The following is a 20409-nucleotide window of genomic DNA, read 5'->3' on the forward strand; positions in this document are numbered from 1 at the left end:
ATTGTCATAATTCAAAACCATTTATACCTTTTGGTCCATATCAGCAGTTTTACCTTTCCAGTGCAGAAAAGCAAATTTTATCAGGAGAATCTACTAACTTTCTCCTCTTCTCTTCTCTTAGGACTCTGGAAGAAGCAGCTTCCGTTCCTGTGGTTTATGCTACTGCTTATTATGCTTTGGTGGTTCGAGGTGGTATGAAGAAGGGTGAGAGTGTCCTCATTCACTCTGGCTCAGGAGGTGTGGGCCAAGCAGCTATTGCCATTGCCCTGAGCATGGGCTGCCGTGTCTTTGCTACTGTGGGTGAGTACCAAGGTCCCATTTGGTGGAAAATCTGTGTATGTATATTTTTTTCACCAATATGATCCGCTATAACCCTGACCTAATCTAACTGGACAGCAACAGAATATGTGGCAAGTACAGCTGCTGACTACTAAAAATTGCTAGCGCACCAACAAACATCTACCTTCTGTACATTATGCTATTCAAAAGTACAAGAGAAAAACAAGACTGCTTCTTGTTAAAGTGAGTTACGTGATCAAAGAACGTCCATCCATTGTAAGGCTTGGTCTGTCTCTGGCCATTGCTCTATCACATAAATAAGCAGTAACTGTTAGACCAGCCTTTGTCCTAAATTTTGGCAAACCTTAGGTGTCAAACCTTAGAAGAAGGGTTTGAGAGCTTTGAAACTAGTGCTTGATGGCTTCTCAGAAGACCTCAAAGATGAAAATGTGCTGTTTTCATCAAAAAAAAGTGAACAAAGTATACTGGCATCATAGAAGACTAAGCCTGTCTTCTGCTTCCAGGCTCTGCTGAAAAACGTGAATATCTCCAAAGAAGATTCCCACAGCTGGATGCTAATAGCTTTGCTAGCTCCCGAAATACTACCTTTGAGCAACACATACTGCGAGTTACCAGTGGAAAAGGTATGTTCAGGGAGCATTTTTTTTTTCTTTTGCCAGTTATCACATTACACAGTTGCATCTTTCCAAAGACGAAACAGGTCACTAGACAACACGGTTAAACTCTCAGCAGACTGAGTTATTAAATAGTTACTTCTTTCATTGCAGGTGTCAACCTTGTGCTAAATTCCTTGGCAGAAGAGAAGCTCCAAGCCAGTTTGCGTTGTCTTGCTCGACATGGGCGCTTTCTGGAAATAGGCAAATTTGATCTGTCTAACAACAGTCAACTTGGTAAGACAGGGTATCAGGAAATATCTTTTGTTATGCTTAGGCAAGCATGACAACACAGTCTATTCACTGTCTTAATCCAGACTAATCTCCAAATACAGAAAGTTTTTAGCTGGAATAATTGTTTTGTAATAGAAATTTTGCTTTGGCTTTAAAAGTCTTGTATAATGCATCACTGCAAAACTTATTTCACTTTTATCACTAATAGTTTATCTAGTCTTTTCAACAAATGCCTTCTTGGAGACACATGGCACTCTACTTTCCTGGAAGACTGTCATAAAACATACAAAATTGAATTATCTTCCTTAAAGTCTTTTCTTAAAATCAGCATAGAACATAATGCCTGTGAAGTGCTTGATTGGCTAGAAGGTAGTAAGATTATAAACTTTTGGGGAAGTAAGAGGCCCATTTATAATGTATTACTGTACTGTAAAACTAGCAAATGAAGTTCATAGCTGTAGGAGGTGAAGTTTTTACCCTTAGTTCTGGGTAAGTTTTTTTTTTTTTTTTTTTTTTTTTTTTTTTNTTTTTTTTTAAGACAAGAATAATTGGAACTTTTTCAGCTAATTACAAAGAATTTGATCCAAGGAAACCTTAGTATGGTATTTTGCTAAGTTTCTGTTGCAGTTTGATGATGGGGGGCAAGATTTATCTGATTTCTCCAGGATGGAGAGACAAATTCAAGGATTATAATGCAATCAGCTAGTGAAAAATGACAAGAATGTTCTCCTGTTGTATTCTTATTCCAATTAAATTTCAAAAGATCCTAGTGTCACGGAATGATTCTTCCTTGTAGAAGCATCTGTGGAGATGGATGAGATGCACATGGAATTCTAACTTCTTTCTGACCTCTGATTCAGCTGTCTCTATGTGCAAAGTGTTCTTTTCTAATATTGGACTGACTATTTTATAGTTTATCTTGTTGAAGTTGTATCATAAATACAAGACGCTGCTTTATGTGAGTGGAGTGTCTGCTAACCTGGTATGTAAGGAAGGAAGCAGCCTAATTAATATAGCCTTTAGAAACTGTACACATATGTGAGTCTGAAAAACCTGGAATTCTAGCAACTAATGACTGTTTTACCCCTCGCTTTTATGTTATTGACTGCATAGAAATGCTTCTGAAGCAGAAGCAAGACTATTTTTGAAATGGCAGTGCATGAGATTATAACCAAATTGCTTTTTCTAGGAATGGCTCTCTTCCTCAAGAATGTAGCATTTCATGGGATACTACTAGATGCAATCTTTGAGGAGGGAAACCAAGAGTGGGAGGTAGTATCGGAGTTGTTGAAGAAAGGTATAAAAGATGGTGTGGTAAAACCCCTGAGGAGTACTGTCTTCAACAAAGAAGAGGTAGAAGCTGCCTTCAGGTTCATGGCACAAGGAAAACACATTGGTAAAGTTATGATCAAGGTAATGAGATAGTTGTAACTTTGATTCTCTGCTTCATCTATCATCCTGTGTAGATGAATTGGATTGAAATATCCAACATAGGCAACTTCAGCTTGGCTAACTAGGATAGCATATTTAGGAGTTATGTCTCTTATTGCTGACATTGTAACATCTGTAGCTAAGGTCTGTCACTGATCTAGAAATTTGATCCTCGATGACTGGAGGAGTATAAGTCTACGTGGAAGGACAGAAAGCACATTGTTTATCTAATTGTAACTCTTCATTGTTTTGCTGGAAGGTCCAAGAAGAGGAGAAGGAATATCCTTTAAGAAGATCTGAACCAGTCAAATTTTCTGCCATTTGCCGAACTTCCTGTCCACCTACCAAGTCTTACATCATTACAGGGGGCCTAGGAGGATTTGGCCTTGAGTTGGCACAGTGGCTAATCGAGAGAGGAGCACAGAAGCTTATGCTGACATCTCGTTCTGGCATACGAACTGGTAAGTAAAGATCATAAAGGACAGGACTTGACTGTCTTTCAGCTCTGATCTGTAGTCTTTCCTCTTAAGTTTCTATCAGCAAATATGAATGTCTTGACCTCCCTTCCCCCCATGCCCTCCCCACATGAGTACATCCTTTCACTTCAAACAAGCTGTCATCCCCTTTATCCTAAAGAAGGAAATACCCTTTGACTCAGCCTCTCTTTCTAGCAACTTTTTTCTCATTTTATGCTTCTTAATCCTGTCAATCCATGTTCTCCTTTTTTTTTTTCCCCAGGATTTTTCCTGAGGTCTGTCTTCTATTTTTACCTCCTCTCCAACAGTTGATACCCAGCTACCTCGTAGACTTATTCAGTGGCTCACTGAATGCCATAAACAATGACCTATGACTGTTCTTGCTAAAGATAATCTATTTTTGTTCTTCAGGGTATACCTAGGAATATTTCCTTTGACCCTTCACATAGACAGCCCATCTGTAAAGATGCACCCTGGTATCAAATAACATCAATTAGCATTTCTACTGAGATTTGAGACATCAGTTTCACTGCAATCTCAGTACTGAGATTTCTTATCTTTGGCAATAACAAAACTTTACTCTGACTTTTCAGATTTTTCTTTCTATTGTATATATTGATATTCAATTATACCCCTTCTGCAAACGTATGAGATACAAATACTCTCATTCTTTCTTCTGTTTTCGGTTGTGCTACTACTACCTGATGCCTTGATTCTAATCTAGTCATTCTTTCCTATCTCAGTATCCAAATTCTTAATTTCCCTTCACTACTGCACACTTTTTTTCTTCTTGTTCCCCTGATTCTTCTCCACTTTGTGGTCTATTCAAAATACCTAAGACATGCAAGTGACTTCTATCTCCTATTTGAGTTCTGTCCAGTTTTCCTCTTGCCTCTGCATCAAATTGACTTTATTTTTTGCTCTCATGTTTTTGAGTTTCTGTTTAGCTGAATCAGGAATTATTTATCTGTTCAATCCCTATCGAACCATAAAAGTGCAGGAAATAGGTTATACAAAGCATGGTGTTTTGAAGGCTTCATCTCGTGAATTGTTCACCTATTTTTGCAGGTTATCAGGCTAAGCGAGTTAGAGAATGGAAAGAACTGGGAATCCAAGTGTTGGTATCCACCAGTGATATTGGAACACTTGAAGGAACACAGCTATTGATAGAAGAAGCTTTGCAGCTTGGACCAGTTGGGGGCATCTTTAATTTGGCTGTGGTAAGTGCTAGAAATGGTCAAGGCTCATAAAAGATGAAAGCCATTAAAATGGTATTTGTAGGGAGGGTAGGCAGCAGTCCAGGTTCAGAGAGTTTTAGACTGCCTCTCTGTTTCAAAAGGCATTTTATTCTAACCTTACCTAGTGACCTATAAGCTTAGAGGTCTGGCTCTTGACTTGGGAAGCAACAGTATTTGGTCAGCCAGCTCAGTTCTGGGATAAGATGAACGTTTCCTATGACCCCTGGGGACACGAAGCTTGCTAGGTAAGACTGCAGTGTCCATACTGAGAACAACAGACTTAAGGGGAGGGAAAAAAAAAAAAAAAAAAAAAAAAAAAAAAAAAAAAAAGATTGTTGTATTTCAGGGTATGTCTGTGCTAGAGACTTACAAAAATGTGTTGTGTGGTGAAGTTCTGTCACATGTCAAAACGTGGCAACTTTAAACAGAAAAGCTAGAGGTACTGAAAGTGTTTATTTTGTCTCTAATAGGTCCTTAGAGATGGCATGATTGAAAATCAGACCCCAGAATTCTTTTGGGAGGTCAACAAGCCCAAATATTCAGGCACCCTTCATTTGGATTGGTAAGCCTCAGTAGAAGGGACAGATATGAATTGCATGTATGGTGATGGAAGTTGATCCAACTTAGTCATTTTAGTCTTGCTCTGTCCTTCTGTGGCAACATGTAGTTAGCAAGGTTTTCTAATGGATTTCTCTCTGTGTTCCATGACAAGGGTGACTCGTAAGAAGTGCCCAGACCTGGACTATTTTGTTGCATTCTCCTCTATAAGCTGTGGAAGAGGAAATGCTGGGCAAAGCAATTATGGTTTTGCCAATTCTACCATGGAACGTATCTGTGAGCAGCGACACCGTGATGGACTTCCAGGTATGATAACTTTTATCTATCTGGTGGAAAAATACATCCCTTCAAAAATCCAGAGGAGAGCCAGCTCCCCAAAACTTGTGGACTTGTCTGATTGATCATGAGTGTTGAAAGGTGTTTCTTCTCCAACTGTTCACCTCACCAAGCGGGGCACATTTGCCTTTGCAAACAGGTTGGCCAGCCTAGTAAAGAGGGCTTTAAACTAGGTAGGAGGGAGCGTGTCATACAGACAGGGTAGACAATGAAACACAAGTTGGGTTGGGGGGCCTCCAACGGGTGCATGCAGCTTGGGATGTGCATTTTGGAAACGGCTATGGGGGACCCCCTTACACCTTTCCTGGGAAACCACCTCTTTGAAATGCATGTATACCAATGCACGCAGCATAGGGAACAAACAGGAGGAGCTGGAGATCTGTGTGCGATCGCAGGGCTGTGATCTATCTCATTGCAATCATGGAGACATGGTGGGATAGCTCACATGACTGGAATGCTGCCATGGATGGCTATGTGCTTTCTGGGAGAGACAGGCCAGGAAGGCGAGGTGGTGGAGTTGCTCTTTATGTGAGAGAGCAACTGGAATGCATTGAGCTCTGCCTAGGCAGGGAGGAGGAGGAGGTAGCTGAGAGCTTATGGGTAAAGATCAAAGGGCAGCCTAGCACAGGGGACACAGTTGTGGGTGTCTACTACAGGCCACCTGACCAGGATGAGAAAGTTGATGAGGCCTTCTATAGACAGCTGGAGGTAGCCTCATGATCACAGGCCTTGGTTCTCATAGGGGACTTCAACCAACCTGACATCTGCTGGAGGGACTACTCCGCAAGGCACAAACAGACCAGGAGGCTCCTGCAATGCATTGATGACAACTTCTTGTCACAAATGGTGGAGGAGCCTACGAGGAAGGGTGTCCTGCTGGACCTTGTCCTTACCATCTGAGAGGGACTAGTAAGAGATGTGAAGGTTGGGGGCAGCCTTGGCTGCAGTGACCACAAGATGATGGAGTTCAGGATCCAGCAGGAAAGAACTAGGGCAACAAGCAGGATTGCAACCCTGGACTTCAAGAGAGCAGACTTTGGGCTCTTCAGAGGCCTAATTGGTGGAGTCTCATGGGTTAAGGCCCTAGAAGGAAGGGGGGTCCAGGCAAGCTGGCTAGTATTCAAACATCATATCCTCCCAAGCTCAAGAGTGGTATATCCCTATGTGTAAGAAGTGCAGCAAAAGGGGCAGGAGACCTGCATGGGTGAGCAAGAAGCTCTTGGCCAAATTCAGGCAGAAGAAGAAAATGCACAGAATGTGGAAGAGAGGACAGGCTACTTGGGAGAATTATAGGAATGCAGCCAGAGTATGTAGAGATGCTGTGAGGAAGGCTAAGGCCCAGTTGGAATTGAGTCTGGCAAGGGATGTCAAGGACAATAGGAAGGGCTTCTTCAAATACATCAGCAGCAGGAGGAGGACTAGGGAAAACGTGGGCCTGCTACTGAATGGGGCAGGGGCCCTGGTGATAAGGGATACAGAGAAGGCAGAATTACTGAATGCCTTCTTTCCTTCAGTCTTCACTGCTAAGGGCAGCCCTCATGAATCCTGCAGCCTGGACGTGACGGAGAAAGTCCAGAGAAGGGAAGACTTTCCTTTGGTTGGGGAGGAAAGGATTAGAGACCTTCTGGGCAGGCTAGACATCCACAAATCCATGGGCCCAGATGGGATGCACCCACGGGTACTGAGGGAGCTGATGGATGTTGTTGCCAGGCCTCTCTCCATCTTTGAAAGGTCCTGGAGAACTGGAGAGGTGCCTGAGGACTGGAAGAAAGCCATGTCACTCCAGTCTTCAAGAAGGGCAAAAAGGAGGACCCAGGCAGTCATAGGCCAGTCAGCCTCACCTCCATCCCCTGGAAAGGTGATGGAACAGCTCATTCTGGGTGTCCTCTCCAGACATATGGAGGAAAAGAAGGTGATCAGGAGTASYCAGYRTGGATTCACCRARGGGAAATCCTGCYTAACCAACCTGATAGCCTTCTATCATGGAGTGACTGGTTGGGTAGATGAGGGGAGAGCAGTGGATGTTGTGTACCTTGACTTCAGCAAGGCTTTTGACGCTGTCTCGCGTAACATCCTCCTAGACAAGCTCAGGAAGCGTGGGTTAGACAAGCGGACAGTGAGGGGGATTGAGAACTGGCTGAAAGGCAGAGCTCAGAGGGTCGTCATCAGTGGCACGGAATCTGGTTGGACGCCTGTGGCTAGTGGAGTCTCCCGGGGCTCAGTACTGGGTCCCAACCTGTTCAGTTTCTTCATCAGTGACCTGGATGAGGGGACGGAGTGCCTCCTCAGCAAGTTTGCTGATGATACCAAGCTGGGAGGAGTGGCTGATGCACCTGAGGGCTGTGCTGCTGTTCAGAGAGACCTGGACAGGCTGGAGAGCTGGGCAGAGAGGAACCTCCTGAGGTTCAACAAGGGCAAGCGCAGAGTCCCGCACCTAGGGAAAAATAACCCTAGGCACCAGTACAAGCTGGGGGCTGACCTGCTGGAGAGCAGCTCTGCAGAGAAGGACCTGGGAGTGCTGGTGGATGACAAGCTGACCATGAGCCAGCAATGTGCCCTTGTGGCCAAGAAGGCCAACGGTATCCTGGGGTGCATTAGGAAGAGTGTTGCCAGCAGGTCGAGAGAGGTGATCGTGCCCCTCTATTCAGCCCTGGTGAGGCCTCATCTCGAGTACTGCGTCCAGTTCTGGGCTCCCCAGTACAAGAGAGACACGGAGCTACTGGGGAGAATCCAGCGTAGGGCTACAAAGATGATCAGAGGGCTGGAGCCCTATGCGGAATGGCTGCGAGAGTTGGGCCAGTTTAGCCTGGGGGAGAGAAGACTGAGGGGGGATCTTATCAATGTGTATAAGTACCTGAAGGGAGGGTGTCAAGGGGACGGGGACAAACTCTTTTCAGTTGTCCCATGTGACAGGACAAGAGGCAATGGGCAGAAACTGAAGCACAGGAAGTTCCGCCTGACCGTGAGGGGGAACTTCTTCACCGTGAGAGTGACAGAGCACTGGAACAGGTTGCCCAGAGAGGTTGTGGAGTCTCCTTCTCTGGAGATAGTCAAGATATTCAAGGCCTGCCTGGATGCAACCCTGTCTAACATGCTCTAGGTGACCCTGCTGAGCAGGGAGGTTGGACTAGATGATCTCCAGAGGTCCCTTCCAACCTTACTGACTCTGATTCATGTATGAATGTGTATTATTTAACAGTACAAAGGAAATGACATTCACTTTCATGCACACAGGCATTCACCTAGGTGTTTTCAACTGCCTTTTGTTGCTGCCAAGTGCTTTAGTCAACTAACTTAAGTTAGTTAAAAGCCTAATGTGTTCTTTTCTCTGCTTTTTCCTCTAGGGCTGGCAATCCAATGGGGAGCCATTGGTGATGTGGGTATCCTTATGAAGACACTGGGAAACAGAGAGGTTGTGGTTGCAGGAACCATACCCCAGCAGATCAGCTCATGCCTGGAGGTGCTTGATATCTTTCTGAATCAACCTCATCCTGTCATGTCCAGTTTTGTCCTAGCAGAGAAGATCTCTGTGAAAAGTGAAGGAGGCAGCCAACGGGATATTGTGGAAGCTGTTGCTCACATTCTGGGTAGGTGCAGAGACTAGTAACTGCATAGCTGACACTGACTTCTAGAAGTTGTCTTGCTAAGCAGTCAGGAGGATATTGCTGGTATGGTTATTTCCTTAGAAGTGTGCATGAGAACCTGAGAATAGCTTTATGGGGCTGTGTCAAAGGACCATCTGTCCCAGGATCCTGTGTTCAACAGTGACAAAAAGCCTGTTTCCCTCATTCTGCCACGCCACTAGGCAGAACAAGACTGGGCAGCAGCTGAAGACTTGTTGTCTAGCTTCAGAGAGTGGTGGGAACTTTTGGGGGTGCTCTCTTAAATGTGTATTGTACATCTCTGATTCCCTATCTGTCACTTACTTTAAAAAAGCTTGTATTTGTTTTCTCTGCACCATTTCCCTTTATTTAATTTGTTGTCCTTTAGAATCAGTTTGCTTTTTTTCTTGGCTAGGTTTTTTGCTTTTTGCCTTGAGGGCTTTAAGATTTTGTTAGGACAGAGTATAACACCAAACAGAGAAGCCAATACGACCAGTGGACAAAACTCAGCCTGCCAGGTAAAAGCTGAGTGTTACTGGATAATATTAAACAGTTCAATGCTTTTGGAAAGCAGTGAAGCTGCTGTAGGCACTCTACACTGTATTTCCCTCTAATTCATCCTCCTCCTCTTCCCTTGTCTTTTTGTTTGCCTCTCCAACCACCCCTTTGCACTGCTTCTTTTTCACTGTCCCCAACAATCCATTTGCTCCTTCAATATGGGCTTTTCTCTGCAAGCATGCATATCTCTTCCTCAGCCTCTGCAGTTCTTTGAGTGGACTGGTGCCTCTCCGCAAATGGAGAACACATGGGAACAGCAGTCCACAAGAGCAAAATCCTAGAATAGAGTATAGTAGGGCAAATATATTTAACTTGCTGAGTACTATTCCAGCTTTCAAACATGTGGTTCAGAAATTTCCCCATTCCACAAATAGTGGCATTTTATATTCTTAGTAACCTGTAGTGTATTTCTTTTATCAGCTCTGCTGATCGTATGTGAACATCTCATATCCATAGCTTAACCATGTGTTACGAGAAGTGCCACGTTCTTGCATTTGTTTTGAACCTGCTTCCTTTTACTGTCATTTGTCCCTTATTCTTGTATTGAAAGTGAATAAACCCTTGAAACTCTGCTATGTCCCACTGCAGCTGTCTCTTTTCCAGACAGAAGCATATACTGATTCTTTAGTTTTCTACCAACAGACAAATTAAAAAGACAGTCTCCTCAGGATTATTTAAGGAATCATGTGTAACAACTGACAGTAAATCTGACTTCACAGAATAAGCTATGTGAAGTATGAGGGAACGTCTGTGAAAGTATACCAGCTGTAGAATTAGTCTGGAAGGGAGGAGAGGTGATGGAGCAGCTAATCCTGAGTACCATTTCAAAGCTTGTGAAGGATAAGAGTGTGATCAGAGGTAATCATCATGGATTCACCACGGGGAAATCATGCTTAATCAACCTGATAGCCTTCTATGATGGAATGATTGGTTGGGTAGATGAGGGGAGAACAGTGGCTGTTGTCTCCCCTGACTTCGGGAAGGCTTTTGCTACTGTCTCCCATGACATTCTTATAAGCAAGCTGAGGAAGTATGGGTGAGATGAGCAGACACCGAGGTGAATCGAAAACTGGCTGAAGGGCAGAGTTCAGAGGGTTGTGACGAGTGGTGCAAAGTCTAGTTGGATGCCTGTAGCTAGCGGTGTCTTCCAGGGGTCAGGTCCAGTATTGTTCAACTTACTCATCAGTGACCTGGATGAAGGGACAGAGTGCACCATCAGCAAGTTGCTGATGATACAAAACTGGGAAGAGTGGCTGATGTCCCAGAGGGCTGTGCTGCCATTCAGAGGGACCTTGACAGGCTGGAGAGATTAGCAGAGAGGAACCTCATGAATAATAATAATAAAACAATAAAGAGAAGTACAGAATCCTACACTTGGGGAGGAATAACCCCATACCCCAGTACAAGCTGAGTGCTGACCCGCTGGAAAGCAGCTTTGTAGAAAAGCAGCTGGGAGTCCTAGTGGATAACAAGTTGACCATGAGCCAGCAATGTGCTCTTGTGGCAAAGAAGGCAAATGGTATCCTGGGTTGTGTTAGGAAGAGTGTCGCCAGCATGGCAAGGGAGGTGATGCTCCCCATCTACTCAGCCCTGGTGAGGCCATACCTGGAGTGCTGTGTCCAGTTCTGGGCTCTGCAGTACAAGAGAGACATGGGACTACTAGAGCAAGTCCAGCAAAGAGCTGCTAAGATGATTAAGAGATTGGAGCATCTCTGAARTGAGGAAAGGCTGAGAGAGCCGGGGCTGTCTCGCCTGGAAAAGAGAAGACTGAATGGGGGAGCTAGTCACTGCAGATGAGTATCTGAAGGAAGGATGTAAAGAGGATCGGGCCAGACTGTTTTCAGTGGTGTCCAGCAATAGGGTGAGAGGCGACGGGCACAAACTGAAATGCAGGAAGTTCCAGCTGAATATAAGGAAAAAGCTGTTTTACCGTGAGGGTGACTGAGCAGTGGAGCAGGTTGCCCAGAGAGGTTGTGGAGTCTCCATCCTTGGAATGTTCGAAAGCTGTCTGGATAGGGTCCTAGGCAAGGACTTGTTTGGAGTGACCTTGTTGGAGGTGTGGGGGAGCTGGACTAGATGATCTCCAGGTGTCCCTTTCAACCTCAACCATTCTGTGATTCTGTGAGTAGGTGAAGATGACAAAGGGAGAAGCTAGGGAGAAACCTGGGTGGCAACATGGGGCAGAACAAGTGGCAGCAGGGGGGAAGAAATGTAGGTCCAACTGTCATTAGGAGAAGCATTTACAGGAAAAGGAAGTGTGAGAGACTGGGAACAGTGCAGAAATTGAAGGAGAAAAGGGGTGTAAGACTTAAGGAAGAGGTGATTATTCTCATAGTAAGCATCAGTTGCTGCAGTCAACCATTATTGCCACTGACAACTGTTCAAATTTTATGTCATAGCCTAGGATTAGTAGTGTCAGGTCTAAGACCTCTGTTTCAGTTAGAGCTTCCAGTATGTGAAATTCTTCTGGCTGGCTGTTGTGAACTTGATCTAGGGCTGATATGCTGACATTCACAGCTCTTTAGCTGGAATGGGTGTATACTCTGTCATCAAGCTGTGTACAGTTAACAGGTACTCTAAAAGCTAGATCCTGTGGATTGTAGAAGAGGATTTGTGAAAGCGATAGGTAAATCCTGAAAGGGATTTCTGCTTCTGTGCCTGCATATTATTCAGGTTTGAGGAGAAAAGAAGGAAATTAATCATAAACATGTAGCACAGAAAAATGATTTCTGTTACATTCTGGTTTTTTTGAAAAATTGAGAAGATTGCTTTTCTGGCCTCAACTAGAGAGGCCAGAAAAGAAATCAGCCCCCCACCTTTTATTTTTCTTTTGATATTTGTACTGTTTTTCCTCAGGGGTCCGTGATGTGAGTAGTCTGAATGCTGAGAGCTCCTTGGCAGACTTGGGCTTGGATTCCTTGATGGGTGTGGAGGTGCGCCAGACACTGGAGAGGGACTATGACATCGTTATGACCATGAGAGAAATTCGACTCCTTACAGTCAACAAATTACGCGAACTTTCCTCCAAGTCTGGGATGGCAGAGGGTATGGCATCTAGATTAGGGTTACTACCCTAATCACTTGAATGCAAACAACTAAGCTTCCAATCCACCACTTTCATTGCTAATGCCATAAGCCTCTGTCAAATGATGAAATAAAATCTGATAATAGCAGAAAGGAATTTAAATGACAGATGTGCCACTGAAGTTCACTGACCATTGGGTTAGGACCATCATTTATGGAGTAAGGATATAAGAAAAATTTTGCAAGCTGTTCTATTGCCTGGGTAGTATCAGTAATAGAGATACAATACTGGACCTAACCAGGTCATCCAGTAGCTATGCTAGTAGGACAAATAAGAAAATAGTAAAGGCAAGACCAAAGCAATAGAAATATCCCTGGCCAAGGCTCAGTGTGATAAGCATCTTCCATGTACCCATTCTCTTTAAGAGCCTGACAAAAATAATCTCTCTAGATCTCTAAATGGTTTAAATTCCCTCTAGTATTAGCCATGGATCCATAAGCAAGGTACTGTCAATCAGTTGCTCCATAGTAACTGCCTGCATGAGTGCTCTTACGTGGTACTGTGCAGGATGTAATTTGAGAGCTTTTATCTCTCGAAGGAATAAACTAACTTACTGTTGCTTACTGTTAAGTACAGCTGTCAACAAGCAGCTGACAGTGGGGAGGTCTCTCTGTCTGCACCATGATGTCTTAGTAAGCCAGTGGGCTAATCCAGTGCAGCTCTTAGCATCTCTTTTAGGGCTATGTTTATATGACCAAGAATCTGGTCCTGAATCTAACTGGGTTTGCCTGGTATACTTCCCTTCAAAGAGCTGAAACCATCTCAGCTTATGAAGACTGGCCCAGGTGAGCCTCCAAAACTAGATCTGAACAACTTGTTGGTGAATCCAGAAGATCCAACGATCACCCGTCTCAATGATGTTCAGAGCACAGAACGCCCTCTTTTCCTTGTTCACCCAATTGAAGGATCCATCGCAGTCTTCTACACTCTTGCCTCCAGACTTCATATGCCATGCTATGGGCTCCAGTGCACAAAAGGTAGCTAAGTTCTTGTATATCTTGAATTGGTAAACCTAATATTCTAAATTTTATTGTTCTTGTAGAGGAAGCTTTGCTCTAGACTCTTAAACTTGGAGGATCAAACATCAGTACCTGCAGTCTATATAGGGCCGTGTACTAAGTTAGATTGAAGATGCATGTGTATGGGCAAATGGAACAACTGGCTGTTGCATTCGGTCCCTGCCAGTAGATTATTACGTGGGAGAAAAATAAGGCATGATGTGTTTTACCTTGAAAATAACCTGGATGTTTCTAATAGATTTGGTTTGGAGCTCATGAAAACATAATTATCTTTCCCAGTGTCTGACTGGAGCCTGTTTCTAACTGTTTTTTTTTTTTTTTTTTTTCATGTTCTAGCTGCTCCTCTGGACAGCATACAGAGCCTGGCAGCCTATTATATTGATTGTATGAAGCAGATACAGCCTGAAGGACCTTATCGTATTGCTGGATATTCTTTTGGTGCCTGTGTAGCCTTTGAAATGTGTTCCCAGCTGCAAGCCCAACAGAATGCCTCCCATGCACTCAACAGTCTATTCCTCTTTGATGGGTCTCATTCATTTGTGGCAGCATATACTCAAGTAAGAGGTGTTAGGCAAATCTTCCATCTGGAGACCATCCTGTCTTATCAGCACTCACATTTTGGGAGTTTAATATCCTATATGTGAGCCAACTGAAAAACTGACAACTTTCATAACAGGGGAGGTGGGAAAGAGCTGCAAATAATAGATAATGGACACTTAAGGACTGTTGGAGGGTAGAGATGCAGAGGCTTCGTTAATTGGCTAGAGCTGGGCCACAAAGTATATGTCGTGTGGAAGATCCTAGAGCCTGCAAGATGACATCCTAATGTGGGCTGCTAGGAAACTTTGCATAAGCCTTCTTTTTCATTATCATGGTAGTTTATAGAGGATCCTAGGCTCTTGGCGACTGTCATCTGTGGATTAGTGTTCTAATCTCTGTCCTCAAGGTATCTTTCCCCCCCAACACCCAGGCTTCAGTTGTCCCCCTCTGCCCAGTTCAGAGCCCTATGCTCTGGAATTCTTTTTGTCTAACATTCAAAAGCAAGCATATCCCTCTGTGCTAGTATTCCACTCTTCTCTTTTCCAGAGTTACAGAGCCAAATTGACCCAAGGAAATGAGGCTGCACTGGAGACTGAAGCATTATGTGCCTTTGTTCAGCAGTTTACAGGCATTGAATACAATAAGGTAATATTTGTTTCTAATAGTGCAAGGAAGAGGGAGTTTTTTTTTTTTCTTTAGTGTGTGATCTGTTTTAGTATGTGGTGACTTTTTGGGGGGTTGGTTGGTTTTAATGTAACCAGATATTTAGATGTTGAAAATAATGGAAAAAAATCATGTTTCCAGTTGTTGGAGATTCTTCTGCCCCTGAAAGATCTGGAGGCCCGTGTCAGCGCTGCTGCAGACCTGATAACTCAGATTCATAAAAATATCAATCGTGAGGCACTCAGCTTTGCTGCTACTTCCTTTTACCACAAACTGAAGGCTGCTGACAAGTATATACCAGAGTCCAAGTATCATGGGAACGTAACACTGATGCGGGCAAAGACTCACAATGAGTATGAAGAAGGCTTAGGTGGAGACTACAGACTCTCAGAGGTCAGTCGGAGGCACACTGGAGACTCTTGAGATTCTCCGATAGTTTGAGGAACGAAAGAAAAGCATGGAAAATCCTTCTTACTGAGTGAGAAGGGATGAAACTCACCTGTAAAACAAGCAAATATAAATATATATATATATATATATATACACATATATATATTGTGTGAGTGTATATATATATAAACATATATATTTATATACACACACATACATATAGTGCAGCCATTGAGCTCTACAAAGAAAGGAAGTGTCCTGAAAATCGAATGACTTGGTTTGGTTCCAGGCCTTTTCTCAGGGTAGTAAGGGACCAAAAGAAGATCTAACCTCTCTACTGGACAGATAACTTTTTCCATGGCTAATTTTTGCAGCTCCCCAAATACACTCTGTATAACAAAGATGTTATGAGAGCAACTCCAGAGAAATAAACTTCTGCTTCTTTTCTTGACTGTAGACCCTTACAGTGTCTCCAGTACACACGGGCAGATTTTTGAAGAGCAAATGTTGGCCTTCTGCCAACAGAGGCAGCTTTGCTTAGTCACCTTTTGTGGACCCTGTAGAAGTTAGTATATGGGTAACTTATAGGTAACAGATCAGTTTTTTTGGTCTGTGTTCTAAATAAGGCCTCTGTTCTTTAGCTTCTGTTCACATAAAATGGGAGGTGTCTTACTTTACTGTAAAGATACCAGAGAAGAAGGAATTTACAGAACAACTTGCCACTCTTTAATATCTCCAATCCAGGTAGCTTCCTAATCTCTTCAGACTTTTTCATACACATTCATTCTTGATTCCAATCTACAAAATTACGTAACACCCTTAAAGAAAGAGATATTGGGAGGCTGGGAATGGGAGAGAGGGATGTGTTTGGTGGAGGGTTATTTGGCTTTAAGGGCAGGGAAATAGCTACTTCATTATTCATGCTTGGTATAGTAGGTAAATTATTCTGCTAGTATCAGACTGGGAGGCTTCCTGCCCAGCTTGTATTTGAGCAGATCACCTGCCAGGCTAAGTAAAATGTTTTAAAACACTGGTTTCTAAATCATGTCATGCAACTGATCTATGGAACCGTTTCATAAGAATAAAATTGATAGTGTTTTCGATTAAGTTTGATATGGACAATGATGTGAAATGTGAGTAACTCAGAAGGCTATCAAAGCCAAAACAGTTAGGTAACCAGGTGCTTGAAAACTGTAAACATAAAGCTTTCTGTTTTGCCTCTGTACAGGTATGCGATGGCAAAGTATCTGTCCATGTCATTGAAGGGGATCACCGCACCTTATTGGAGGGAGATGGTGTTGAATCAATTATTGGGATCATCCACAGCTCACTGGCAGAGCCCCGAGTCAGTGTCAGAGAGGGTTAACTGCTTCTGCTCACTTACTGTCAGTGGCGAAGAAAATGCCAACAACATTCCTTGTTATGACAGATGCCAAGGAACTCTTCCTGTTTTTCAACATCTCATCTGCCCTGCTGCCAGAACTGGGAAGTCCAGCTGAACTTGATCAGTCTCTCTCAGTTTCTTTTTCTTGCTCATTTTTCCCTTTCCCAACTTTTCATGGGTTCTCTCCCCTTCTTTCCTTCATACTCTTTTTCTCCTAGTCTCTCTGTGTGCCGCTAGTGCTGTGACTATGTCACTGTGCACTGCTACACTGGTTCCCCACTGATGGTGGCTTCCTACACCTGTGGCAGTATGAAAAACAAACTTAAGAGTAGATTTCTTGTGCTCTATATTGTTTTGTTTTAACAGTATTCCAAAGGGTAAGTGATAGCACTTGTTGACCAAGCCCAGTGAGCAGGGAGGCGTGCTACAGCTGATTTCGGAGATACTTCTTGTCTGTGAAGAATCCGTCTGTAGTTAGGTCAGAAAGAGAATTTCATTGAGGTTTTGTAACTATATTTTTTTTTAATTTGAAATATTCTAAGTATTTATTGTGTCAAACCAGAGACTTCTTGCTTAGTTTTAATTTATCGTGGGTTCGAGGAGAAAAAAAACAACCCTTTTCAGAAGGGGAGGTTTATACTCCAAGGAAAAGTTACCTATTTGTTAAACCAAAGTGCATCTTTGGAACAGTCTTTCCCCACTCTGTTCAGAAAGAAAAAGGTAGGAAGAGGCTTCTTACGATTACCCCCCTTTTTTTTGAGAGAGAGACAGACAGACAGAGGAAAAAGGGTGGGATGGGTGGACAGATTCCACTGTACCGAGCAGCCTTAATTCGGCTAATAAAAACACTGGCAAAGCTGTCCTTAAGCATGTACTCGGTACATATTTGTGCAAGGTTCTGTGCTCTGCCAGACCAGAACCTTCATAAAACATTAAAACTATTGCTTTACCTTTGTTTCAGCCCACCTCTAGTCTGCATTAGGAATGGGAAGAACATTCTGCGTGATGCAGAACATTAGAAATGGGAAGAATAGTCCTTCACTCATATATATACATATCCTCCTACCCTTGTTTTCCTATAACAAAGCTCAGGCAAACATGAGCATCTACCCAAAGCCTCTGCATATTTTACTTAGCACAGGGCTGCCTTCAGCCTTGGGCATTAATTTTCCTCTCAGCAGTGAGACCAGAAATCCCACATAAGTTAGCTAAGTAATCAGTTTAATGGTATAATTTTAAGATATAGTACCTTTTTAAAGGAAACTTGCTTAAAATTCAATTAAATTCTTGCCTTTGCTATGCTGAACCTGTCCTTTTGGGAATCAGTAAATCCCTTGCTACGCTTATGATACAGAGGAGACCTGGGTAGCAACAAAACAGAAGGAGTTGTTGTGCTTCTCAGAACTGTTTTAAATCCCAGTTCTCTCCATCTTCATCATCATCATCTCCCAGTGAAGTATCCTGTCAGTACTGGAGCAGTTCAGTGTCAAGAATGAGTGGTTCTTCACTGCAGGTTCTGACTTGATGTCTTTTGCTTACACCACCCTCTGTGGATAGTGGCTGGGTTAACTGGTTTTAGTTTTATAAAGTATTTCTTTGTGAAATCTGAAATACAAGCATAATGTCAGCTTAAAGCATTTGCAAAATAAGTCTTAGTGTTGTCCCCCCACCCTTTTTTTTTTTAATTTTTTAAAAATACTTTCTGATCTGAAGAGTGTCTTTTTCTCTTTGGTTTTCCTAGAATTAAATAGAACTGATAACTGGTTGGCTTTTTGTCTTATTCTCTTATCACCCCTTTTATTTCTGTGTTTCATCCTGAGTCTATCATTTCTTGGTATTAAGCCAAAACTTCTGCTGCCATACCTGGTTTGGTGTCTGTAATAGTAATAATAAAGAACACTTGTGACTATTCTGGAGCATGGCTTTTTGTTGCCATGATTTTAGTACCTTAGATGCAGCCAAACCACAAACATACAAAATTGAAGCAGAAATTCTCAATTCTAATTCTGGCACCTTTATTATGGTTTTGGACAAGTCATTAATGCCACTGCCTCAGTTTCCCTATCTGTAAAATGGGGCTAATAACATCTACCTCAAGATTGTTGAGAAGGTTAGGTAGGCTATAGGTATAAATGCTATTAAGTTGTTAGGTATGGTGATAACGTCTTGTCTGGTGTTAAGGGAAAGAAGGAAACAACATGTGAGGGGCAAGAGGCAGCTGCAAAGAACATGGTACTGAAGAGTGGCTATATGAACTGGTCGTATGTGCATAATATAGGACTTCATGGATAGTAAGCAGTAAATATAATGAACATTGTAGCATTGGATATTAGATAAAACTTGAAACAAACATGCACTGGTATTTTGTTTTTCCAACTACTGGCAGTTGTGGTGACCCTGAAAAAAGAGCAAAGGAATCCTATTTCCCTTGGTTGTACTAAAAATCTACAAGGGAAGAAGAGTGATTAATTTTAACCAAGCTGGTAAGATAGTTCTGCACTGAAGTAAAATATTTAACAAGAGTCTGACCCAGCATCTCACCTCTGAAAGAAAGTGGTGTAATTTAGTGAGCAGTTCTGACTGGGCTATGTGGAGGGAGTAAGGACTAATGTTGTTGCGGCTGTCTACACAGGAGTTGAATACAAATTTCTGTACAAAAATAAAATGGCATAGCCTCCTCTAGGCAAAGCTTGAAGACACTATTTGAGTAATAAAGTACATTAAGAATGACTTAGCATCTATGCTCCCAATGTTCTTGCAGTTGTTATTCGAAAACATTTTTTTCCATAATTGTCTGATTATCACCTACTGCTGTGTAACTTGTTATCTAACTGGCTGCTGAATACAGTCTGCCAAAAATAAACGCATTATTAGAGCTTGCACTGCTTGTTGTTTCTCAGTAGTCAGTCAGATGGGTGTGTATAGGGCAATAACACCTTAATGCAAAATCAAATGCTGCACTTCCTTGTTTTGAGAAGACTAGGACAGAAAAGTAGTCCTTCAGCTCTACCCTTCCACATTAAATCTAAGTGCAAGTCTCTGTCAACTGCTACTCCCATGCCAGCTACTAACAGGCTTCAGTACACAGTGTGGTCCTCCCTGAAGCTGCAAAACAGTCCCATTGGACCTACAAACTTATTTTGGCTCACAGCTATACATGTGTAACACTGGCTTGTGGGTAAAAAGTATTTATACTTTAAATCTGCAATACAACTTGCCAGAAAAGGAGAACAATAACATGGAGTACATAGTACATGTAGTTGTCAGTATTAAAACTGTTATTTTCCCATTGTGTTCCCTCAGCTTCCTGAGGGGAAAGAAGTACACATCTTCTACCAAAGGTAATAAAGTACTACATGAAGAGTCATGGATTAACAGAAGTGATGACTTTAAATAAGAAACCCGGATAGCAGAAATGGAGATAGTATTGAGTTCTGCTTCTGAAGCAGAGGTCAAGTAAAAACCAAAGGAATTTCAGACAGAAGAGTGGAAAAGGAAGCAGGTGTTTCTCCTACAGACAGATCAGACATCTTGCCTACAACTCAGGATCAAAAAAAAAAAAAAAAAAAAAACTAACACTGGAGAAGCAGGCTAAGGAGGAATGAGAGCGTTGAAGGAGGGATGGAGAGGGCTGACATTTGCCACGGTAGACCTGGTGGTGTAGGCCTTTTGAAGGTAGTGGTATTATCTGGAAGACGAGGAAAGAATCAGAAGAGCTTGAAGCTATCTTTTGTGGCAGAATGTCTCACAACTGTGACTGCTGATAACTTAGTTTTAAAAGGATGTAGGATTAGACAGCAAACTGTGGAGATTGCCAAAGAATAGGCTCTGGCAGGCTTCCTGAACAATTTAACTGTATGTGGAACCCTGTTTAGCCTCTGGCTGATTTTCTTTTATTTATATAATGTTATTAGATGAGTTTTACCCTTTGAAGAACTTGTA

At 42.7% G+C, this 20409-nt stretch overlaps 1 protein-coding gene across 1 annotated transcript in view; it reads left to right on the forward strand.

The window, feature by feature from the left end:
- FASN (fatty acid synthase) overlaps positions 1-19349 on the forward strand; it is a 48971-nt gene extending 29622 nt beyond the window's left edge. The window contains exons 29-43 of the mRNA XM_085314379.1: positions 122-300; positions 804-923; positions 1068-1190; positions 2377-2600; positions 2878-3079; positions 4163-4314; positions 4803-4894; positions 5045-5196; positions 8571-8813; positions 12243-12431; positions 13221-13448; positions 13827-14047; positions 14577-14675; positions 14835-15086; positions 16312-19349. Of these exons, the coding sequence (XP_085170505.1) occupies positions 122-300; positions 804-923; positions 1068-1190; positions 2377-2600; positions 2878-3079; positions 4163-4314; positions 4803-4894; positions 5045-5196; positions 8571-8813; positions 12243-12431; positions 13221-13448; positions 13827-14047; positions 14577-14675; positions 14835-15086; positions 16312-16449 (2614 nt within the window). The 3' untranslated portion in view covers positions 16450-19349. The remainder of the gene's footprint in view (positions 1-121; positions 301-803; positions 924-1067; positions 1191-2376; positions 2601-2877; positions 3080-4162; positions 4315-4802; positions 4895-5044; positions 5197-8570; positions 8814-12242; positions 12432-13220; positions 13449-13826; positions 14048-14576; positions 14676-14834; positions 15087-16311) is intronic.
- Positions 19350-20409: the final 1060 nt, after the last annotated feature.

This window comes from Rhea americana, unplaced genomic scaffold (assembly GCF_003343005.1).
Source record: "Rhea americana isolate MKP2758 unplaced genomic scaffold, rheAme1 scaffold_402, whole genome shotgun sequence".
NCBI lineage: Eukaryota > Metazoa > Chordata > Aves > Rheiformes > Rheidae > Rhea > Rhea americana.